The sequence below is a fragment of the Mya arenaria genome, chromosome 1, assembly GCF_026914265.1.
Source record: "Mya arenaria isolate MELC-2E11 chromosome 1, ASM2691426v1".
Lineage (NCBI taxonomy): Eukaryota > Metazoa > Mollusca > Bivalvia > Myida > Myidae > Mya > Mya arenaria.
This window is the reverse complement of record NC_069122.1, coordinates 9,924,269-9,950,653: the sequence shown is the minus strand read 5'-3', so window position 1 is coordinate 9,950,653 and position 26,385 is coordinate 9,924,269. Positions and strand designations below refer to the sequence as shown.

The 26,385-nt window shown below is 33.4% G+C and overlaps 1 protein-coding gene across 4 annotated transcripts in view; it reads right to left on the bottom strand.

Moving 5' to 3' along the window:
* Window positions 1–944: 944 nt before the first annotated feature.
* The window catches only part of LOC128220090 (fatty-acid amide hydrolase 1-like), a 48,648-nt gene continuing 23,207 nt past the window's right edge, over window positions 945–26,385 (bottom strand). For 3 of the 4 annotated variants that reach the window (XM_052928453.1, XM_052928530.1, XM_052928380.1), the window contains 17 exons: window positions 22,068–22,167; window positions 20,997–21,087; window positions 20,288–20,401; window positions 19,163–19,219; window positions 18,778–18,876; window positions 17,680–17,813; window positions 16,202–16,299; window positions 15,032–15,140; window positions 12,619–12,659; window positions 11,852–11,976; window positions 11,296–11,421; window positions 8,829–8,926; window positions 6,719–6,824; window positions 5,878–5,921; window positions 4,989–5,140; window positions 3,521–3,660; window positions 945–2,994 (listed from right to left, as the gene is read on the bottom strand). In XM_052928453.1, the coding sequence (XP_052784413.1) occupies window positions 2,857–2,994; window positions 3,521–3,660; window positions 4,989–5,140; window positions 5,878–5,921; window positions 6,719–6,824; window positions 8,829–8,926; window positions 11,296–11,421; window positions 11,852–11,976; window positions 12,619–12,659; window positions 15,032–15,140; window positions 16,202–16,299; window positions 17,680–17,813; window positions 18,778–18,876; window positions 19,163–19,219; window positions 20,288–20,401; window positions 20,997–21,087; window positions 22,068–22,167 (1,772 nt within the window). In that variant the 3' untranslated portion in view covers window positions 945–2,856. Of the gene's footprint in view, window positions 2,995–3,520; window positions 3,661–4,988; window positions 5,141–5,877; window positions 5,922–6,718; window positions 6,825–8,828; window positions 8,927–11,295; window positions 11,422–11,851; window positions 11,977–12,618; window positions 12,660–15,031; window positions 15,141–16,201; window positions 16,300–17,679; window positions 17,814–18,777; window positions 18,877–19,162; window positions 19,220–20,287; window positions 20,402–20,996; window positions 21,088–22,067; window positions 22,168–25,108; window positions 25,168–26,385 lie in introns of all 4 variants that reach the window. The other variant, XM_052928609.1, reaches the window with a different exon arrangement.

Sequence of the window (26,385 nt, the reverse complement as noted above, 5' to 3'; positions counted from 1 at the left end):
TTTATGCGGCATAGACTGCCCTTTTTTTCATTTAAAATGGTGTTGTAATTAAAAAGTTATCTTTGATTTAAGTCTTTTTTCAAATCAAAATATTGCCTTCCGACGTAACATTATGACGTTATTATTTATCACGTGGTATACACACACTGAACAAGAATAAGTAAATGTTGAAAACGATGGTTATTATGCAGGATACTGTGTTTGATTTGAAAGGAAGGAGCAGAAAACACGGTTTTTCAAATTATTAGACCATAGTAGATCAGAGTAAATCTTTTTGCACCCACCAATCATTATATTTTTGCATTTTCAGATTTATCATTTTAAACACACAGTTTCCACCTTGTTATCAGTAATTTATAGTTTCCACACATGCATTATTTAGTAAGTGGTTAAAGATGAATCGCTCAAAATTTATCTTTGATATACATGTGTATGTATTGATTTTGACTTAGAGTGTCACTTTAATTGGAACATTTTACGACTCATTGTAAGCCCCGGGTATCAAATCAAAGCTTTTTCATTGTTTGAACTTTTTTTATCACTAGTATAATTGCACCTAACGAAGCTTTCTGTAAAGTTTCAATAAATTTGACGTAGTTGTTTCAAGCCGAAACACGGAGTCGGCCATTTTGATGTTGTATGTAAATCAAGACGTCTTGTATTTTTGTATAAGGTAACCATAGGAAGCCATCTGTGAAGTGTCATTGAATTTGGCCTGCTTGTCTTGGAGAAGAGGTCTTCCAAGCAACTGTTGGCAGGCGTAAGGACGGACAACAGACGAAAAACTGAGCTTAAAAGCTCACCTGGATGATGAGCACTCAGTGATAAGGTGAGCTTAAAATGTAAACATAAAGTATATGGTGGAATTTTATATTCTGCTTATGGACAGCCAAGATGTAGTATTATCATACTTCTGTGAACGAATCAGAGGGAAAATAACAAAACATGTTTAAAATTTATTTGTATTCACTACACACATCATGAAACCTTACACACGATCAATTTAATAGCTTTACCTTTTTAACTGTTGCCAGTTTTTCTGATTTTCTATTCAAGTCAGGAATATATTATTACCTTTATATAACAACAAATCAATGGAAATGTTTACCAAAAGACAAACATTCCTGTAAAAACTCCCAAATCATATTTAACATCTTGTTAGCCATAGCATATATTTAACATATTCTAATAACAATGGTATTGCCTACACCTGCTCCTGTTTTAAAACTAAATGGAAAAATAATGATTTTTTTCGCTTGCCAGCTCTGAATAAAAAAACAGCAAAATCAGTAGAATAAGAAAAGATGTGGCTTATATTCTAGTATCTGGCAGCTTTTATGGTAATATGTGGAAATGGCTAGATAACTAGATCAATTAATTATCCTTGGTACCAAGTAAATACATAATGTATAACTCCAATGAATGACTGCAGAAAGCAAGAGCTCATGAGCTATTGACGAGATGAATCTGGACATTTGATTGGACCCCATGACACGCCTCAGGAACTTTTTAAATAGGCGAGAAGTTACATTTATTTACTAATATTGATGTATTTTGAAGTTTGCTAACATATTTCCCATGGTATATTTTGTATAACAATCTGAATAGAAATTGGCTTTGTTTTCATGTATGTATATATAAATATATACATAAAAGTATATCATTTTTTTCTTTTCATCATTAAATAAACACAATAGGAAATGACATCTTGAGCAAATATAGATGTGAATATCACTTTATATGCACTCTGTCTCCATGGCCAAGTGGTAAAGGAATCCGCTTAAGTAGCAGGAGGTCTTCAAGTTTTGAGCATTGCACAGGGCTTGTTCTAATATGGCCGGTTGACGACTGAGCAGCTAGCTAAATCGAGGGGTACCCATTGCCTTCCTGCTAGGCACCTGGCATATGGGATAGGAATTAGGGTAAAGATGTTCACAAGGGTGGGTGTCTCATAAGCTCAACTGGCTGGCCCTTAACTAAGAGGGGTCACACTATAAAAAACAAACTCTTTACTTTACTTAGAAATATGGAAATTACAAAATGAAAACACATCAATAGCTATACTAATTACCGGGTATGGTAAAAAATCTAAATAAATTCACATCTATTATCATTCAATGCCTACATTCAATAAAAGAAACAAAAGATAAATGAATAAAACTACATGTAAAAGCAACTCACATAACATACAAATGTTATCCTTTAATGGATTTCAAACAACTACAGCTACTATTGATATGACATGATATGATAAAGTCCCCCGAATAAATGCGTATAAGTACCACTATGGAAATAAAATTTTAGCACCGGAGCAGGTCCCACCTCAAATCATCCCAAGTTTACTTTTTATTTCAATATAGGAAAACAAAAGTTCTTAAAAAAAAAAAATGCATTTCTGACTTGAAATTTTCTTAAGGGAGTACCCCAAAACCTCATTGCCAACACTTAAGCTAAATATATTTCTGGTCCTGAGGCACAGGGGCGCAAGTCAAAAGGTTAGATCGCAATTTGTTAAAAAATGGCCACAAAGTTTCAAATAATGTACTAAATCCAAGACCACTCTGCTATATATTAATGCTTTAAGTTTCCTTTAATTTCTTGTAAAAAAATCAAGTTAACATAAAGAGAAAATGGATTTGCTGAATTTGAATAAGTTAACAAGCATATATAAGGGTCATAAATCTGACAATGTGATAAAACTTAAAAGAGCTCCTTCTTACTGAGAGCAAATGAATAAAGCTTAAAGTAAGTATATATCTAAATATTATACTTAGAATAAAACATAATCAAATATGGACGTACAGACAGATGGACAGACAGGGTGATTACTTAAAGGCACCTTCAAAAGTTTGTAAATTATCTACTACTACGTGTCAAATGATGACGAAGACCACTTTCTAGATCCTTCATAACCCGGAGAGCCATTTCTTCCCTGTATGGAAGGGCAACGCACTGAACTGCAACAGGTAACCCAGCCGTGTCTGTACTGTAATACTGGAAAACAATTGTCATATTTTATAAGAACATAACCACACTGGTTAAATATGAACACAGCCCCACTTCTATTCTGTTGTTAACAACTAATTTACTCAAAAGATAAAACTATTGGCTAATGATGAAAGATTGTTTTTGATACTTAGACAACACTTACCTTATCAACACAATATTTGCATAGAACAGAAAGTAGTGCTAAAAATGGATTATTCATATTGACAATGACTGACCTACCTGAAATTGCAAATATGCAACAATAAAGGTAAATGGTTTAATCAGTCAGTGCCGAGGAGCAAATTTGGAATACTAGTCCAATCGAAACCAGTTGGTTCGATACCACTTGGCTTGATTTCCTCGGTGGCCCAACCAAATTCGTTTAACTCTTTGTAAGCATTCTCGATTGGCTCGATATTCGCAAGGTTTTTTGGACTGTCCATGGGATATTAAGCCAGCAGGTTTCGACTGTATTTCGAACCACTACCACTACCAAGCAACTTTTATACCCAAATATATTTTAAATTTTTACCTTTTTGATAAACTTCTGTGTCTGAGTATTCGATGGATAGTTTGCCATGTTCTTCTGATCGATAGCTGTGACTTTGGTTACAGGGACACATCCAGCTGGGTAGTTGATTACATTGTAGAGGGTCGTATAGGTTACACCACCTAAGAAAGAGATAGCATTGTGAAGATAAAGGTACAGGATTAACACTTATGTATTACATTTAAAGAATGGTGTAAGTATAACCAGATGTTTTACAAACAGTATGCCTCGTGAGTGCCCCTTTTTAAGACATGTGAAAGATTTAATCAAGGTGTTTAAAGAAAAAATCATCAATAGTTATGGTTGCACAAAGTTTTCACGAAAGTAAAGTCAAACATTTCCAGCGTTGAGCCGCAGTCAAGGCTTTCCCAAGACTGTTAACCAATCTTGACTATGGATCTAAACTCAGAACTCACAAATAGGTTTCATAGTTCTTCATAGACCTTCACCTTTTGACGTCAAAATCTATTGGGCTCTTCAGCTGATCTAAGGAAACCTACCATCTAAGGTCTAAGCATTCTGCAGTACTTGTGTGGACTAATAATACTTAGTTTACCAATCAACCAATCAACTGAAATTTTTAAACCAACATGCCATTTGCAAATCATTGCATCTAGATTTTTATATTTTGACGAGGAGGAGAATTTCTCCTTGTAGAGAGTAATCTAATGTTCAACTAACATTACAGATATTTGTCGGTACCAGTAGGTTGGACAAACATAAAGCATTGTCATGCAAATTCTTGCATTTAATTTATTGTCTTTCCATAAGTAATAACTTGCAGAAAGTGATCTCATGAACCAGATTACCTGACAGATATTTGAAAGTACCAGTAGGTTAGGAAAACATAGTCATTGTCAGGCATATCCTCACATTGACTTATTGTCTTGCCACAAGTATATAAGTATCAATCTATCATGTGTTTCCGATACGGATAAAAAAAATCTGACCCAAGGGCAGGCCTGTGAGCCGGTAACGAGGCTTGCCGAGTTACCGGTCATGCAGCACCCCCGAGGATCGAATTTTTCGATCTGGACCAGAAAAACATTATTGATTTATTTTTTGCATACATAAATTTATGAATTTATGGAAACATCGACGTAGAAAACACACTTTTGCACATTTCACCAAAAAGCTCGTGTGACTTTGTGTTCTGACGTCATAAAGTACAGTAATTTTAAATCACTATCGACGTCAAATAGTTCCTTAAAAAAACACACACTTTTACGATTATTTATTTTCAATTTTAATTATATTTTTGATTGTGCTTTATTGAATTCTTTTCATAAACCATACAATAAAAGAAATAAGAAGTGGCGCGTTGTTGTGCGTGACTCATCTTACATGGGGGGTATAAGACGAGATTTTCCAGCACCAGTCACATGACCAAAAACACACGTCTGGTATGCAAGACATAACTAGTAGCGATTGATCTCATTTGCCAACTTACCTAATAGATACTTGACGGTACCAGTGGGAGGGGCTACATAAGGCATTGTAGGGCAAATGATAGCATCTAGATTTTGCTCTTGCCACAAGTTGTAGAATTTCTCCTTGTAGATAGTGATCTCATGTGCCAACTTCCACCAGTCATAGACAGAACTGAAATGTGAGAAAAACAAATTGTTTTTTCCCCGGATTGGCAGAATTAATAACCTATTGAAATTTAATTTTAACTCAATAAGGAAGATAATATTCAATTATGAACTGATCCCTGTAATTATACTAAAAGAAATAGGATTTCATTTCCAAGTATATCGTTCAACAACATGTATGCTATCAAAATGTTCTAGCATGTAACCATGTCTAATATGTATCCGTCTGACATTGACAATGATTTTTTTTATTAAATCAAAACTCTACTATTTCATATCACTTAGGCCACACAAATTTAATTTTTTGTTCGAGAGATTTTGGCAGAGAAAAATTAACAAGGGCTAGCACTAAAAAAAATAGCAATTATACAACTTTTTGTTAGCTTGGAAACAAGAATGAGTGAAAGGGCAAACATTTTATCCTATATATAAATAATGATAATACAAAATAATTGCAACATTATTCACACTGCTTAGTGGAAGTTTGAGGAAGTTACCCCACAAAATATTTATTTTATATACATGGTTCTGTCTTCCGGAAGTTATCGCAGACACAATATAACATGATTTATGTTGCTTTATGAAAAGTGACTACACAAGAAAGTGTTTATATCATTTTTTCTCCAAATTTTTAAGCGAAATATATGAATAGTCACTTAAAAAAATGTTTCAATATCCATGCATATTCGGAAAAATTGGCATTGTAAATGCGAAGAAAGGAACATCAATTTGGCTTGGCCTTACTCTACTCCAAGCATGTTTCGCATTATTGTTCCAGCTGGCTTTTCCTGAAAAGGCAAAAATACCACTGGTAAACATGTTGCAAATTTGAAAACCGTTTAATTTACAAGAATACAAGTTTCCATACTTTTAAAAAAATAATCTTCATTTAATATTCATTTTCCTTTTATTTTCAATCTTCATCATTATTGACTTCAAATTCACTGATTCCAATTAAAATGTCTGTATCTATTTCTTTGCAAGAACCAATCAATTCAACTGAACTGATTTTACTAAAGTAAACAAAAGCCAGCAGCAAAAAATACCAAATTTCTACACAAATCATAATAATTGTAGTTGCAATAAATGAAATATAAATAAAATGTTATTTACACAAATATAGCAAATAGGATGTGATTGCATGTTTATCATATAAAATTATATCAAAGTAACAAAATAGAAGGAATTACATGTCTTGTGCAAACCATTAAAATTGCTTTAAAGCTTCATAAAAAATTGTGGCATGTTAGCCTTTTCCATGAACATCTTTAACATTTGACTAGAATTCTGCAAATCTGATGGGTCACCTGTAGGGAACACTCTTGTTTTTTTCTATTGAAGGTGACAATGACCTTGATTTATGACCCCTAAAAATAGGGGTCATATAATGACCACAACTAACATGCATTCCAAGTTTGAAGACTCTGTAATATCTTGTTCAAAATTTATTGGACAGAATGAAGTGTGATGACAACAACACAGACGGCATCGATAATACCCATGTGTTTGCCATACTTTGCTGATGACACAAACAGATACCAAACTTGTATATTTTTACTTTTATAAGTGTACATGTTTATCTTACCTTAGAGAAGAAGCTAACCACATGTGACAAAAGTCGGATCAGGAAGTTTGGAAGACGATATATTTTTACAAGCAGTGATATGGATGGATCTACCCGGTCTTCTGCCCTGAATGGTAAATGGAATATGACATTCACATGATTCAAAATACAAGCAAGTAACAAGAGAAATGGAAAGCGATTCCAACTTACCCTATTGGCCAAGAGGCATAACTCTCTTTTGACCAAGGGAACACTCTTTTAGGCAAGGTGCATAACTCTCTTTTTGGGCAAGGGAAATAACTAAATAAACCTTTAGCAAGAGGAAAAGGCCTTGATTTACACAATATCAGTATTGTCATCTATTTACTTTTCAACTTCCATTTCTTCAATGAATGGCCTTTCGGCAATAGTAAATCATTTCCGATTAGCGCAACATCTTCGGATATGTTTGGATTTTGAATCATCATTCTGTTGAATTCATGGAGAGAAAGAATGACTGTAAGGTTTATTATTTTTATGGTAATTCATTTCAAAACAATTCTTGAAAGAAATAATAACCTATTGGGGTAAGTATAAGTAATGAATTGCGTGATTGATGTCATAATCGAGGATATGAATGCAGTTGGGATGGTTAAAGTGCGCAATACATTCTGTTATTGAAACACTTGTGACAAGTGTTATGTTGATAATTCATCTGTTAAAACTCAAAGTACAATGGGGTTTTTTTTATGCTGCAGCCACTGCCACATTTAAGGACAAGATAACTAGGTCAATTTCTCCATTGTATTTTTAGCTAAATACATGTCATGTTGTCGTAAGGAAATAAAATGATCATCAGACAATTAATATGAAGTTGGATTGAAATTCCGGCAATGCAACTTTCACAGGAAATTCCAGTCCATAGATCTTATTATTCACTTTAGATCAATAGACAGCTAATCATGTAAATTAATATAATAATTTTTATCATTATCGTGACTTAATTTTTTTTTCACCAGTAGAATCCAATACCAGAATACATTTTTGACAAGTCTAAAAAAGTTCCCCTGGCTGGGTTTGATTTCACAAACTTTTTTCATAGATTGACACTTACACATGTGAATGAATGCACAACCTATGTAGTTAATCCAACTCCCTGACAAGAGCTCTGCTGAGCAAATACCAATGCTCGTCTGTTTTTCTTCAGTTAAACTATAAGTATGGCTGAATAATTATAATTAAGTGCCAGGATTATTGGCTTTGAAATGCTTGTACATGTAAGTTTTGTTTTTGGCAACATGTGTTCTAAGTTTCATTAAATATTTTGAATGATTTTGAAATGTGACAATGGTTATAACCAATGCATGATGCTGCTGCCAATGATGATGATACCAAGGCTATCACCATCAGGCCCAAAATAAATGGTTTGGTTGGGAAACATCCTTTTTTAAAACACGTATGGAAGGTAAGGCTTTTTTATTATATTTATTTTACTTCTTTATTAGGCTTTATCTAAGAATGTTATTGTCATCATTGGAGAATTGAAGTAAAGTAAGCTTCTGTTTAAAGTTTTTAATCTACATATTGAAACACACTGTTAAAAATGAATAAAAATATTATATATATTAAAAAAAATTCATTTTTTAACCAACTGACTATAAAAGCGGTAGGGTGGGCGCCTATTTAGTAGGTGAGGTCAGGTAACCCAAACCAAATATATTTTTTAGGCCTCAGTAGACTCTTCTTGGTCGAAAAAACAACTAAAGGAAAGCAAAGAAATATTTAAGGGTGCATATCTTCTAGAAGTATTAGTGTCTGCATCTCAGTCAAGAGGAGGTAGGTTCGATCCCCATCAGGAGTCAATACAGTGATGGTCTTTCAAGAAGGACACAAGTTCTACTGAACAAAAATACAGTAATAATCATGAAAAAATGGTTAAGGGAATATTTTAATAAGAGTAGTTTAAGGACCCTTATGGGAATCCTTTAAACTACGTATGATCAAGTTTTTTCACACAGCTTTAACAAAGCCTTAGAGAAGCTTTTTTGGCACAGGCTCTCTAGTACTTTATTTGTGTCCAGCTGTTTTCTTATTAAAAACTAACTCAGGAAAAAGGTATTATGAAGGTAAATGAAGACATCATATATCTTACATCTGACTGAGGAAATTATGACCACCGTCCCCAAAGGCCGCCTTGGAGAACAGAACGGAGAACATATGGGCTGCATCCGGCACTTCAAACGGCACCAACTGTAACGTGAGTTTAACAAGAGCACTGTATTCAAATGTAAATGCCCATATGTTTTTTTTTCAGTCGAACAAGGAAATAAGGAAATTGATAAAACCAGAGTTATGCATCTGCTGTACATGTGCATATTGCCTCTGGCAACAAGTGCACCTAGTTTCATTTTAATATCTAAAACAGTTTTGTCGTTAAAAGCAAGCCTAAAAAAATCACAACAACGGTAACGGCACCAAAGCTATGACAATATCTTTGTTTATTTAGATTATGCAATTCTCATTTACCAAAAACAAACATTTTTAAAATCATAAAAACATATATTTTTGCAAATAGAAAAAATATTATCAAACAAGGTTAAGAAAATGTATGAACATGCTATTGTCAAACAGTTATATTCAAAGACCTGTATTATAAGGCAACTGCTATGCAACAGTACATTACAAGAAAGCCCTTCAAAGTTTCTTTTGGCAAGAATTGAATTTGTTATTCACCACAAAATGAGCCTTTTATTAAGATGGTGATGTATAAAAAAATCTGAACTTTAAAAATGAAATTTAAAGCTGCACTCTCACAGACTGACCGTTTCGACAACTTTTTATTTTTTTTGTCTTGGAATGAGCCATATGTTTTGAAAATGTTTAAAATACTGATATAAGACTGCCAATAAAAGGTATACTAAGTTTGCAATTTTTAATATTTAAGTTGAAAGTTTATGTTTAATAGCTAAAAGTGTTACTAAGACTTGAAGATAAATGACATTTAAGAAGTTTACAAAACAATTGAGATTTGTTCTCATGTGAGTTATCTAATATCTTATATGAATTGTAAACACTGATGCCAACATCAGCTGATTTTGAAACAAATAAATGGAAAGTGGTCAAAGTTGATAATCTGAGAGTGCAGCTTTAAAACCACAAGGTCCGTTATGGATGTGTGGTTCAATTTAATTTGCTATTTTTCTATTGATGGACTTATAAACCCTTCCCCACCCCCCCTGCGCCCCTCCAAAAATTGCTTTTAAAAAGCAGGTCATTGCTTTGGGTAGGTAGCTGTCCGTAAGAGCGCTCTGCAATCTCACCCATGATAGAAGCAAAGCAAGAATTAAATATAGCCTAATATGGAAATAGCCTAACATGGTTATATTTTATTTTTAGAATTACCTGACCGCATTTAACATTCATTTTTCTAAAATCACATACAAAATATATTTAAATACAACACATGAAATTAACAGAATACCTGCAATATATATAATAACATGATCATTATTAAGTCATTTATGACTAAACAGTCTTTATAAAAGTCTTAAACATTATAGGCTGATGTTCAGAACTTTTATTAATTTAAGAACCTCATAAACATCATCATTGTTAACTTTCAAATCGTTACTGCTCTGGAAATTCAAAGAATATTACACTAAATCTTGTAATCTGCTGTCATTTAAACCTAATTCAGACATTATTTCTTAGCCTTACATAAATTTAAATATGTGAGCAGCCATCATCATATTTTTGACGTTCAAAAGTTAACAAAGATATTTTTAATCAAATTGGTAATTTTAACACAGTTCTGAAAAATCAGCATTTATATGTCTTTGAAATTTGATATGAATTTATTTAGTAGTGAACTGTGCTTTCCTTTTTGTAGTGTTTGACTGATTTGGGGGTCAGCATTCTATAAGGAACTAACAGAATAAGCTTCTGTCGTCTTTCAGACAGCAAATACAACTTGTAAATGCAGTAGCCTGCTTGTCATTAAACAGTGTTGATAATACTTTACTCTTTGTATTCTCTATTTCATAACCAACTATAATTTCATTTTATGACCAACTGATATGTTATTACCCATAATGCCCTTCACATGAAGTGAAAGTAGAATCCTCTCTACAAAAAATAAAAAGAGGAATGTAAATATATGAAGTAGGGGATAACTGTTTGTTTCAGTGTGAGATCGTTATAAATTTGACTGCATGTGCACCAGACTAAAAGTATATTGCACAAGTTTAATTATATGCCTTACCCGGTAATTTTGCCTAAAAATTGGTATAAAACGACATATAAATTAAATTCATTAAAAAAGCGTGCCAAAAATGCAAATGAAATATAACGTTTTTGATTTTGAGCCTAGCCCTGTGTGGTCTGATGTTTGATTTGGATAAAAGAACAGGCTTATTTAAAGTTTTGAAAATAGTGAAATATAACAAATTGATATTTCACTGTTTGAAGTATCATTTAATTTCACTGATAAATTTATTAAAACCACTGGAAAGTATATCCTAACTCTTAATGATCGAAGGGCTCAGCACAACGTGGGCGTACCTCCCTATAGAAATGGTAGCTACCCTTGCCTTCGACTGAGCCATCAGTATAATACTTACAGTGTGGCCGAACCTCTCCAATGCAACCTTGGCCTCCAGTAAACCGCGTTCCACACCAGGTATTGGTGGAACGTAGCCATCGCTGACGTAGTAGCCAATACGCAGTTGTCTTTTGGACTCGTACAGCTGATTTATATATAAATATATATATATATATATATATATGAAAGTTTTTGCACAATGGCACTTACAACAACACCTTGACGTGACAATACTTTTTTTGCAAAACGGATAAGCTTTAAATGAATAACAGCACTATCGTATGAATCCTATATTATTTAGTTTAGAAGATACTTTAGTGCAACATGTTTTTGTAACTTAATATATTAATCACACTCATTGGCATGATTTTACACGAGAGTGTGGTCTTGTGTTGTGGGGTAAATCCGAGTACACAGAGGAAACCCACTTGTCAGACTTTGTGACCATAAACCAAACTCACATGACAGTGCCCAAGCCGAGAATCGCACCCAGGTCGCCTAGGCGAGACGCCGGTGCACTAGCCCCTGCCCTTACCTGACAACTAATCCTACATTCCAGTACAAAGACAGTGAACCTGAGTATTGAAGGCCATTGGAGGTATCTGTGGTTCTTCAGTAAAAAGCCGTGGACACAGAATATCCTTCATGGCGGTGACGATTGTATCTACATCCCGACCCATAGGACCAATGGTGGGGGTGACTGTAAAATATGGGCACATTATTAAACAAGAGAACTCAGTCTCTACATCCCGACCCATAGGACCAATGGTGGGGGTGACTGTAAAAATTTGTGCACAATATTTAACAGAGAACTCAGGCCCAAATTTCTTCAGAAATCTTCATTGTAATAGGTTTAAATGTATTATTTCAATAAGCCAAATGATGTAACTGTACTTAGTAATTATAGATAAGAAAATGTAGTTGATTAAGCTTGTCAATTAATAAGTTTCTCTCAAACTTAAATTTAGCTCTTTAAAAATGCACTTTCACAGACTGACAGAATTGACATTTTTTAAAAACTATCTCAGAATTAGCACATTTTGGCTCAATGCTTTCAATTCAGACATAACAGATCTGAATTGTTAACAGGTAAACTGCCAAAAAAAATATTTTTTTCTTGAAGCGTTAGTAACGCTTTGCCATAAAACGTCATTTTTCAAAGGTAAATGTGAAAACTCCTATCTGCTCTTTTGTCAGCAGTTTAATATTACTGGTTTCCATGCATTTACACAAAAATTGAATATTTCTGAGACAAAAAATAAAAAAAAGTAGTCAAAACAATCAATCTGTGAGAGTGCAGCCTTAACATTAATACTAAACCTCTCTCATAACTTGCTCTCACCTAATGTCTGCCCATGAACCAACTCTTCAGTAGTTCTGTATCTAAAATATCAATGTGCAATTGTTAGAAACCGACTTTTTGGTGTGATACTTGGCCAATTGTTCAGAAATTTGTTGGAGTTAACAACATGATTAATGAGATCATTGATAACCTTTAAATATGATTAAGGTGTACAACAAGTATACTATTTTTTGTCGACGCATTGTTCATTTTGCCGCATAAAGTGGCCTCAGATACCCAATCAAGGGTACCTGACTTGACTTGAACATTTTTAAATGTGAGATATTTCAGAATGTGGTCATGTGTTTAAAAAAAGTGCATCTGTTACCGTTGTCTCAAATCTTGATAGATATACTGCAGATCTTAAGTGTTTCCATTAAATTTCCAGAGCAGTAGGGATTTTTAACCCTTAATCCGCTATATATCTAGTATAGTAATTTATATATAGCTGCTGAATTAATTATGGGTAATTAATTGAAATACACTGTGGTCACTTTAATAGCTGTATCTTTTTCATTTGTAGACCTAGAGTATCTAAACCTATATTGATCATCCTTGTTAAAAGGTCCAAGGTTTATGATGCCGATCTCGAAACAGATAATTGTAAATCGGTTTTACCTGTACAGGTGAGTTAATTACGATCAAGGTAAGAAAATGACAAAACCACTAGTTTTATAACTTAAACTACTTATTATTGCCCAAATGATTTACATTTAATAACGATGATGTTAACAATGTTGTTTAAGTTCTGAACAATCGGCCCATTAATTCCTCATTGTTACAAATATGGAGTTGCGCTATATGAAAGAGTGACTAAGATTCTCAAGCGAATGAGTCAATACATTCGTACATGTTCTGGCAATATTTATCAGAGCTTGGCCAGATAAATGAGTGTTATATAATTATGTACACAATGGAAGTTGGTATTGAAAATACAACTATATACGATATAATACGAACATGCAGTTATTGTCCACAGTTTACAAATATAGAATTATAGCCTGTACTTTAGACTGTGGAACTGGACTTGGAATACATTGTTTAGATTTCCATTTTTCCCTGTCTACTTGTTTAGATTTTGATTTATCACTGTCTACTTGTTTAGATTTTGATCTTTCCCTGTCTACTTAACGTATTAAAAGTTTTTACCAAATAATTTTCTCAATATATATTTCTCTTATCTATTATCAGCTCTAGTTATCTACAGTAAAATTTGGTAAAACATTTAACCCAAGAATAAATGGGCATGGGCATGCTTAAGGTCAACGGGGCACACTACCGATTCAAGGGGCACACTATATGTTAAAGGGGCACACTATATGTTAAAGGGGCACAACATAAATAAAAGGGGCACATTATAGACTAAAGGGGCACATTATAGGTTAAAGGGGCACACTATATGTTAAAGGGGCACAACATAAATAAAAGGGGCACATTATAGACTAAAGGGGCACATTATAGGTTAAAGGGGCACAACATAAATAAAAGGGGCACATTATAGACTAAAGGGGCACATTATAGGTTAAAGGGGCACAACATAAATAAAAGGGGCACATTTTAGGCTAAAGGGGCAAACTTTAGGTTAAAGGGGCACCATTTTGGTTAATGGGGTACACTATGTGTTAATGGGGCACACTATGTGTTAATGGGGCAGGGCACACTATGTGTCAATGGGGCACACTATGGATTAAATGTGCACAATTTGTGTTAATGGGTTAAAGGGGTACAATTCAAGTTAATGGGAAACACTATGGATTAAAGGGGTACAAATCCGGTTAGTGGGGCACACTATGGGTTAAAGGGTCACAGTAGATGTTAAAGGGGCACGGTATAGGATGATGAAAAAACATGATTTGTGTACAGATAAAAAATATTAGTGATAATTTGGTGCTCTTTTAACTTGAATTTGTGGCCATGCAGTTTTTAATTGAAAAGGAATATTTTTAAGGCTAATTTTTTTATTCTGTACACAAATCAAATCCTATATTGTGTCCCTTTTTAATGCTGCACTCTCACAGATTGTACGTTTTGACAGTTAATTTGTTGTTTTTTTGTCATGGAAAGAGCCAATTTTTTTAGAAAATCCATGGAAACCAGTTATATAAGACTGCTGACAAAAAATTAGATTGCAGATTTTTATATGATCGCAGATTTTTATATTTAAGTTAAAAAAGTTAGCAGTGGTTTAAGCCGTAAAAGATTAATTTTCGAATGGAAATATGCAAATCTGCGATCTGATCCTTTGTCAGCAATCTTTTATCATTGGTTTGCAGACATTTATGCCAAAATTTGCTCTTTCCAAGACAAAAAATGAAAATTGCGTAAAAATGGTATATCTGTGAGAGTGCAGCTTAAATAAAATGTTTATAATATCTTATTGTGCATTGTATATAAAATAATACATTCTTCCTACCCCAGTCTCCCAGCTGTTGGCTTAAGACAAAAGACGCCACAAAAATGTGACGGAATCCTAAGACTGCCACCTATGTCACTACCAAAACCCAGAATTGATGACTCGGCTCCTAAAATATATCAATGATAATGATATATGGGATCTGCTTCATTACACTTCCTGGATGCAACTTTCAATTTAAATCACATGTGTACATGTATTAAGTTTTACACTAGCCACTTTAGTATTTATGTTTTAGAATTCAGATGAATAAGCCAGAATTTTAAAATCTCTTATAAAGCTTTTCTTTAACAAACCTGGCTTTATTTTGAACAAGCCTATAGTGGCAAGAAATTATTAAATTAAAAGTAGAAAGCTTAAACATAACCCCGTTCAAGCCAGCTCTGTGGGCTAATATTTATTTCAAACAATGTCATCATAGAACTTTAAATTAAAGATTTGAATATGAAAGTATCAATGATGTAGATGAAACAAACCCCGTTGTTAATACGTATGATATTAATATGCATGATGCAAAATGAAATGATTGAATAAGTACTTGCCATGATTTATAGATATCTACAGATACAAAGAGAGAAAAACAAGATTTCAAATACAATGTTGGTGCACTAATTTAACACTACTACTAGGAGTTTTCAGCCATGGGGGAAAATTTAACAGTAAGGAGGGATTTTCACACTTGAGGGCCAATATAAAATAACTGCTAGATATTCATCCAATTTTTTTTTGTAAATGGGGATGGGGAGTAACTCATACCCCTAGCTGGTATTAATCAACACTATTCCCGGGCAGTACTGGATCAATACTCAAATAAAGACCCGAGTAAATTTTTAAGTGGCGGCAGAAAAAAAAGGGGGTGGGCGGGGATGAAATTCTAGCAATTTATTTTATTTCGCCTAATGGGGTAGTGCCAGCTATATGTTTTGTCATAATACTTCTTTCTTATTTTATTTCTGAAGTTTATGAGCACACAAACTTAGTTATTAATTTGCAAGCAGTAGTCAGATTTTTATTCTACTAAAATTAGATTCGAGCTGAAAGGCAAACATTACGTTGTATGTAAACTTACCATGAAGCAAGTGTGAAAAAGTTAGTTGAAGTTGAAAATATAACTTGCTTACCTACTATATAAATCTGTTTCAATACATTTAAGTTGATTTAAGTTCCTACCAAGAATTGCTCCTTCTCCTCCCGATGACCCTCCCGGTCCCCTTCCGTGGTTGTGTGGGTTCACTGTTGTCCCATATAAGGGGTTGGAGCACTCAAATCTAAGAATGATATATAGGATATTAACATTAATGGGTACCATGACATCATTTTCCCTTGGCTTAACGTAAAACACTTTTCAAATTTCACATCATTTTCCCTTGGCCAAACGTTCACATTTTCAAACTCGACATCATTTTCTCTTATTTTCCCTTGGTCGAACATACAACACTTTTCAACCTATTTGACATACCATGCCGTGTTAAATACAAGTCAAGAAAAACAGCCGCAGAGCAGACGCCAAACTCATCTGCTCTTTTTTAGTTGATAAAGGGGGGTAACTCAACAATTATTAAAGCCAGAGTTATGGGCCTTGCTTTGAACTTCAAGATTTAATATTTTGCACATTATGACGAATCCATTGCAACCAACAACAACACCAACGCCATCAGCAACGACACCAAGACTATGACAATACCTCGAAGTCTAATTTTTTCTAAAAACAAACAAGCAAACAAATGAAAGAGAACCAGTACTAAAAGACAACAATCTTGCATTGAAAATAACCATTCAAACACTACATGTTGAATCATCACTTATACATACAGACAACATTTCCCCATTGGAAACAAGGAAAAATATCCATGCATTTGCCATTGTTGCACAATATTCCCACAGGCCCTTTAATGAAAGTTTTTATGTCCTAATACTAATATAAAGTTTATACTGCTACATGAAATTACATTGTCATGACTTTTTCTAAGAAATTAAAGTCAATAAAAATGGAAATCAAGATTATAAGTATCTTCCATGGCTGAGAGTGTAAGATAGGTTCATTCCGACCCGAGCGTAGGGTCGGGATGAACCTATCTTACACGAGCAGCTATGGTAGATGCTTTTTCTCCCACCTCAGTTAAACAAAAGTAAGTAAAAATGTATTTTTTTGCTGGAACTCTTTTGTGATTAGTGAGAATAATTGCGTACGGATATGCGATAATTCCTGGTTGTCATGGATATTCGCGCAGTGATTCAGAGTATGTAAATGGTCTGATCGGTCTTTAAATAGTTCTAAGAAGAGTGAAGCATTATTTCTTGAAAGGTGCGTGAAAACTGTTTTTTGGTGACATTTGAAGCAAGAAATAATTAACTCGCGTTCTAAATATTGCCACCAGACAAGGTTTCCATGATGCGCTACAGACGACAGTCTTCAACAAGGGAGGTAATTACAATTTGGTGACCATTAAAAGATTTTCCATACGGGCATTTTATCTTTGCCTGTGGGCAAGATAAGAATTTCTAGCATGGTTAAATTAATGGATCTACTTATCTGAGGTGGGAGAAAAATATCTCTCTATTGGTCTCATTTAATTTGCCCTTCTTATAATAAAAAAAATAATTCAACAAGGAGCTAGACATAATGGTCAATAACAACAGACACTTACGTCATCATGGACTGTGGTATATTTGTGCGAACAAATGGCACACAACCAAGCTCCTTCAGGACCGAAACCATCGGCCCATCTTTAAGTGCAGGTTTATCCACAAATATACTCATTCCACCTGTACTGTCATAGCCCTGAAATATATCTGGCTCCAATGAATGGAATTCCCAATATGACAGACCGTGATCCTATCTTTAACTTTGCTATTTCCATGGGAAAAATTCCCATTTTGAAATAAAGTTTCAAAACGGTATAAAATTCCTATGCGTTCTGATTTTACATGCAGAAAAAAATTATCACTTGGGAAGGATTATATCAACCAACTGCACCATATTAAAAAGCGGGACAATTCAAATTATTTAAATTGTCACATGTGTTTTACAGATTGAATTTTTTAATATTGCTCCCACGGAAAAATCCCATATTCAAATATATATAGAGAAATAATCCTATTTTCGAAGTAGAAGTTACATATTTCCATGGGCTCCCCCCTATCAAATGCTACATCTCCATTTTACTTTTTCAAATGCAGAAATTGTTCTTGTTTGTAAAGGAAAACATCAAACCATAGCACTAAACTCAATCATGTTTACAATTAGGACAATGCCCAAACTTTTCAAAAATGAGACATAAATATAGTTGCATATAAATGATAATGTCATTCATCACTGAAATTGCCATAAATAAAAATGTTATTCATCACTGAAATTGTCATAAATAAAAATGTTATTCTTCACTGAAATTGCCATAAATAAAGATGTCATTCATCATTGAAAATGCCATAAATAAAAATGTTATTCTTCACTGAAATTGCCATGAATAAAAATGTTATTCTTCACTGAAATTGCCATGAATAAAAATGTTATTCTTCACTGAAATTGCCATAAATAAAAATGTTATTCTTCACTGAAATTGCCATAAATAAAAATGTTATTCTTCACTGAATTTGCCATAAATAAAAATGTTATTCTTCACTGAAATTGCCATAAATAAAAATGTTATTCTTCACTGAAATTGCCATAAATAAAATGTTATTCTTCACTGAAATTGCCATAAATAAAAAGGTTATTCTTCATTGAATTTGGCATAAATGCATACCTTTAGATAGTAGTTCTCCTTGATGCTCACAGGAATACCATGTAGAGGTCTGGGGTCTTTTCCATTTTCTAACTCTTTATCTAGTTGCTTTGCATATTCCTAAAGTTTAAAAACAAGGTCAAGGTTGCAAATGAGTTTTAAAAGGGAGTGATTGAAACCAGAAAATCATGGGAAATAATGCAACAAAGTTATTCAAGAAAACCTTTTGGGGGAAATTTACATTATAACAAAACATATTGTAAATTAAACAGAACTTCTTTGGATCTCAATAAATGGCAATATCAAGATAATGGTTAATGGTTAATGAGGTAAAATTTATAGCGATATAACTTTTATATTATTTATTTAAAAAAAAAAGTGAAAGCAAGCGCAAATGTTGTTTAACCATTGCTTCTTTGACTGGTTCAACCATGAAGTTCAGAGTCTTGTTTGTCTCCAATGCCTGTAAAATAATCACAGATATAAGAGATATGTATACGAGATAATGAATGATCTTAAACCTAATGTTTACAATTACACAATGTTGTTTGCCCTAAACTATGACAGATTCTGATAACTCATTAATGACACAAACAGGGACAAAGTAGACTAAAATCTAACGACGAACCTTTAAGAAGCACAGTGTTTAGTCCTAATACATGTCTGACACTAAAGGAGAGACACATACCATTATACAACAACAGCAGACAACAATTGCAACAAAATTATCTTTATTAATGAATGGTGAAGTTACCACCTTAGTACTGTCAGCAAAACAGGCCCCAATTTCTTGAAATATCCTGCTGGTATTTAAGTATAAAATGTTCAAGTATCTTGGCTATTTTAATTGGCTAAAATATAGTTATGGTTATTGTTCACTTACTTTCCCTCTTAGTGCTTTACTAAAGTACAACATGTATGTAAGTTTCAATCCAGAAGTTTTCAAGTTATTTTCTGGACAAAAGTTTGACAACAAAAAAGGGCCATAACTCTGTATATTGCATCAATAGAGTTGTGGTTCTTGTACACTGCACTTCTTCACATTCTGCTTTATCATTGTATGAGGTTTTATTAGATTCAATCTTGCAGTTTTCAACTTATGCTCTGGACAATCAAATGTATCAAAGGGCGATTACTCTGTAATTAGCTATAATAGAGTTATGTTTCCTGTATACAACACTTGTTCTCATAATTTTTCATAATTGTATACAGTTTGATAAATTCCATCCAGTAGTTTTCAAGTTATGCTCCAGACAAATGGAAATTGCAACAGACCCACCAACCAAGCGACCACAGGGTGACTCCTTTATACCCCCTTCAAACTTCCTTCGCCGTGGGTATACAAATGAGACCTCTAGAAAGAGTCTTTGTATTGATAAAATTTTGTAGGGGAAACCAATTAACTGAGATGACCCACTTGACTGGCATCGTGAACAAAGTGAAACTCACATAAGCTCAGGCTAAAAATAAAACCTGTGACTCCTTGGCATGAAGTGAGTGTGCTAACAACAGCCATAACCGATAAACCTACCCTAGTTTGGTAAGCCTTCAAAACTGTGACAGCTTTCAGTTCTCCTTTCCGAAGCTTTTCTTTCAATTGGGAAAACTTGAGGCCCAATATTCTCTCCACTTCTTTCTTGGGTATCTGGAATTTTTACAACTTGGAAATAAAAATTAACTTGTTAAAACATATTATATCAATTTATTTTTGATCACCTTAAGAATGTTTTAAAGCTTAATGATTGATTTAATGAAGGTGGCAAAGATAAAGCATTATGAGTAAAATCAGAACATTTTAACAGACTGCACAAATTGCTATGTGCACCTGTTGGGGTTCAAACCCACAACTTCGGGTTCTGCAAGAGGACGCTCTACCACGTCGCTATAAAAGCTGGCTCTGTAGCTAGTAGACAGTATAAGTGCATATACTTATTGAATACCTGGTTACACATTCCCCCTCCATTTTGAAATTTGTTCTCCTATTTCGGAGACAAAGGTCAATTTGCAATGACCTTTAGGCTTTTCGTGCAACATGGACGCCAAATGTAACAGACTGCACAAATTGCTATGTGCAGCTGTCGGGGTTCGAACCCACGACCAAATGCCGTATGTTTGTTCAATTATAACTAAATGAAATTGCCACCTATAATTCAGACTTATAGCAGTCCGCAAAATACTCCACCAGTGCAGGACTCCCAATGATTATTTTAACCAAATGTAATTTACAATGTAAATCCTACCCCATTATGATCCATGTCATCCTGCAACTGTTTGATTGCATCTTTGCACTGCTTCTGCTTATTTAATATCCTGGCTTTTATCCTGTACCATCTGAAGGTCATAAAATCACTTGTATTTTTGGGCACTCCAGATAAGGATTTTCCATGTTAGAACAGTATATTGATTACAAAGTTGATCAGTATATTGATTACAATGTTGATCAGTATATTGATTACAATGTTAAAACACTTTAACAGTATATTGATTACAATATTAAACCAGAATATTTATCACAATATTAAACAGTACATTAATTACAATGTTAAACAGTATCTTAATTACAAAGTTAAACAGTCATATTGATTACAATGTTGAAAACAGAATATTGATTATGATGTTAAACAGTATATTGATTACAATGTTTATTCATAATGATTACAATGGTAAAACAGAATAGTGATTATAATGTTTTACAGTATACTGATAACAGTGTTAAGACAGAATATTAATTAAAGGTTTAACAGTTTATTAATTACAAAGTTAAACAATTATATTGATTACAATGTTAAAACAGAATATTGATTGCAATGCTAATCAATGTATTGATTACAATATACTGAAATAGAATATTGATTACAATATCAGAACAGAATATTGATTTTAATGTAAAACAATTATGTTCATATTAACATGTTGAACAGTTTATCGATTACAATGCTAAAACAATAAACTTGTATAGAATATATTGTTGAACAGTATATTAATTACACTGCTAACACAATATATTACATTGATTATAAAAACACGGATTAGTTTAGAATTTCCTGTGTGAACTTATCCAAAGAAATAAACATCTAAAAGAAGATATATTCTATGGTTTGTTATATACCCGGTACTTTATACACGAGTTTGGAGAACAGTTCTATGGTTATACTTATCACCAATTCTGAGGTTTTTTTTACTAGTTGGCAAATTGCCTTCTTAAGGTAAAAAATAAGCTAGAGTTTAAAATCCAGATGACAGCCAAAAATCCGTTTTTTTAAGGCTTAGGTGCAATTTTTGGTTACCGATAAAAAAACAGAAAGCCATACCTAAACAGTTTTGTTGCTGCTAGAATTGTTGTAACTCCAGCAACAACGGTCAAGAGAATCCTGACCATATTCTCAGGAGACGTTGCTGGTACCACGTAATCTGTAGGAGTAGAAAACAGCAATGACAAAAAAGAGCAAAATGAAAGGTCAACATTTTAGTACCCAGGGGTGGTATTTAATATTCAGCTAAGCTTATGGTCATACATGATTGCCTTCATTCAATCTATTGGTCAGTTATAAATAACCAGTAATTTGATTAGCTACACCGTTTAAACATCTAATTAAGACCAATTTTGAATACCAGCCCAGAGCAACAAGCCAATGTATTTGGCTTTGGGTTTTTTTGCTGAAAATAGTAAAGGTAAATACATGGAGCAAGTAAGTTTTTTCTTCTTAGAAATATCTTAATACTTTTGATAAATATCATAGACTAAAAATTTAGTTCTGTTGAGGGTTTTTTTTATAAGGCAATTATTTGGCAATTATCTAAGCTGAAATTTTGCTAAATTGGACTATATTTCCCAAGTGCAAAAGTGAGTTGCTGTTTTTTCAAAATTATTAAATAAAAATAATTTCTTTTTGAAAATCTATTTTTCACTGTTATATAGCGAATTTCAGCCACAAGAATAAGGACCTATAACATACTGCAAACAAAATAAAATGAATAATTATGTCTTAATATTACTAATTTAGGGATAAGATTTCAGCAAATATAACACTATTATAGCGAAATAGTCACAAGGAGGACCCCGGATGCAAATACTCAAACATTTTTCTATTCTTTTGAGGTGGGGAATGGGGCTGAATTTTAGCCCTAAATTGTTTAGAAAGACAGCCCTGTCATGGTTGGCCGGGTAACACATATATATATGTAGTGCTTTACTATATCATTCAAAAGCATAGAAAATTATTAGAAATGTAACAAAACAAAAATATATGTATCACGCCTACAACATAAATGACACAACACGATTGGTCCAGGACTGGTCACCCAGTGACCCCATATTTTTCCATATTGGATCACCAAATTTATATCATACTATTTCCCGATTCTGATGAATATTTTGATGAGTAAATGAAACATGAAATTTGCGTTACTGGGTGAGAAGGTGACCCAGTGCTCCAGCTAGGCCTAAATAGCAGGGTGGGGCACCCTGCTGCCCTTTTCCAGCACCATGCTGCCTTTTTACTTCACCCTGCTATGCCCTTTTGTTTGACAGAGTCAATTTTCAGAAATGAGTATGAAAATAATAAATATACATAGTTTTGACACTAAATTAAAGAAAACAGCTAAGGAGTAAGGTATTCATAACTAACTATTAAGATAGAAAGTAATTACAACAAATACACAATAAGAATTCAACATTGGCCCTTGCAAGTGCCCGATCAAGGCTCATTGAAAGTGCCCTTTTTAACCTAGCACCCTGCCCTTTTCAAATCCTGGCTGGACCACTGTGACCCAATATGTGATATATTGTTTTCAAATGTAAGTGAACAATTGTAGAACATGGTGACTTTCAGTTTAAAGAAAATGCTGGTTTATATAAAATGCTTATAAGAACACGCAAAAAACAAATGCCACTGCAAAAGCAATTATTGATGATATTTAAATCTCCCATGTTGAAGGCAAATTTAAGCACAAGCCTCTGGGAAGCTTTTCCTGAAATAAATGGGTGAAAGTTTGAATTTTTCAAAATACTGAAAATAGGGTGTTTACATAGGGAAATGCCATTTTTACAATACATTATATAGGATAAATATTTTCCAAAATACTGAATTCAGTATCAATACTGAAAACTTTCACCCATGGAAATATGGTATGTAAGAATATGACATAATTTGACATGATTTTTGATGTATCAAAAAAAAACATTGGCTAAAGTCAAAAGTTTTTTAAATAATTGCCAGGGTAAGTTACAAGAAATATGGCTAATATGACACAATGATGTAATATCCCCTTGCGATTTAAACAATATGAATGTTTCTCTATTTAATAGACTACAGGCAAATGATAACATATGATTTTAAAATGAAAGTGGCAATGAGTTATTTAAAGGGAGTTTCAGTGATCGAAATTAAATTAACAAGCTTAAATCCATATCCTGTCAATAATTAATTCCCTGGCTTTGAAAAATTAACAAACTCTGTGACATGCTTTGTTCAAAATCAAAATATTAAACAATCACAGGAGCTCTTTTATCAGTATAGAACTTGCAGGTTTGTAATCTGGATCAGAGTTATCTGGTATTTGGAAACCATTCGGGACTCCTCGGCCATTTTTCATCGAAAACAACCTTGAAAGTATGCAGGTAGAAAAAGTTCGTAAAATTTTAAATAATAGTATAAATTAATTGTAGTGTTTTAACAAGTTTTATTTGTATATCTAAGTTTAAAATGATAGCCAGTAATATTTTAGTGAATTATTGCATAAATACTTCAGATTCCCTAGAGTAAAGTCATTAAGTTTAACTGCTAAAATGAAATTACTACGCGATCTACTTGCAGCATAGTTAAATGTTAAGATTTCTGACATTGAAAACTGTCCATATACATCCAAGTTTGTTTTCAATGGAAAATGGCAAAGGAGCTCCGTATTATCCGAAACGAGCAATTTGGTCCCTAGGTTGATCTCTTGGTCTACGAATCATAAAGAAAGTGTTCTTATGTACTCTGTAATGCACAAAAAATAAATAAATAATCCACTTTTGTTCGTTTATTTTTACTTCTAAGATCTTTTCAATATTTCAAACAACTGCAAATTTCCTACTAAAATACCGTAATATAACCCTTTTAACCTAAGGACCAAATTGCTCAATTCGGAAAGCTCTACTGTCCAAAACTGCAGTCAAACTACCAGGTAACTGGTTTGGATTACCCACCTTTTTCACTGTTTACTATTTGCCATTATTATAATAGGCATGTAATGGACAAGCTTATAATGCTAATTTCAATCACTTTTTGGTGAATGGTAAATGAACATGAGCAGACATCAAACATGATCAAACCACTTCTAAAAGTTAGTCAACTGTTATTGAAAGAACCTGTTTAAACTTCTGTACATCCTGAAACTTCCTTGCACATGGCTGTAGTTAGTGGAAAGCTGCAATACCATAAAAATGTTAACATGTTCATTATCATTCTTTTAGGAATATTTGCAATTTTATATACTATGGAATACAGGAAATATAAAAACATGCATCCGTAACTGTTAAAGATATGCTCATTCTATGTGCCTGATCAATAAGTTTGTTATGTCAACCAGCCATGCCTGACCACAAAAACTTACATGCTGGAGTATTGTTCAAACAGTCACTACTGAGTCAAGGGCCTATGCTGAGTGTTACCTGGTCCATATCAACAGCTCAGGGCTCGAATTTAGCACTCGCACACTCACAAAATGCGAGCCAAAATTGGAAAATGCGGGTTGAATTTAAAGACACAAAATTTGCAGAAAATATGCAATCCTTGAAATAGATATGAACATAATTGGTGATTAATTCCTGCACACTAGATATAAAACTAATTTTAGAAATGCCTCCTTTCGTTTTCTGATAAACACACAGAAATTGATGAGGTAGATTAACATTTATAATGCACACAGGCAGGTACTTGTTACTATAATGTGGCAGGTACTCGTTACTATATAGTTTTTTAGACTGGTCTTTCGAATTGGTTTCCATTTTTGGCGGCTGTATTTAGTGATAATGGTATTGAGACACAGTCTTTTTTTGGCACCTACTGGAAATATATCTTATGTTACTGCAATCCAAAATGGCGATTAAATTGACAGAAGTTTTCCATGTATAGAAACATAACTAATGTAATCAGTAATACCGTAGACTTTGCTACTAAATCTTGAATGCAGTGGTCGAAATCTACACAAGCCAACAAGCCCTGCACTGGTAAAATGTCTTTCGGGCTTGCTCAAATTCTGAATTTTATATAGTAGGGCTTGTTCAACAAGAGCTGTCGTAAGACAGCGCGCTCGACTACGCTGCTTTGACTTAGAATACAATAATGATGTAATAATACCAAGTTTGGTCTCTTTATGTCAAACCTAACTAAAATTATTCGATACATAAGGTGACTTTGATGCTGCCCTCCCACCGGCCCGCCCAAACAATGACGCAAGTCATCCAAATATGATTTCCAAATATGCCTTTCAAAGGAAAAAAAATAATTTAAATTCAAGGGCCATAATTTGTATTTAGGCTTAAAACGGAGTTATGTTTCTTGTGGTAAGATGGTCGTAAATAATTTTGGATTTTATTAAGTGCATTTAATGATCGGTATAGAAGTTTTTTTATTAAAATCCCGA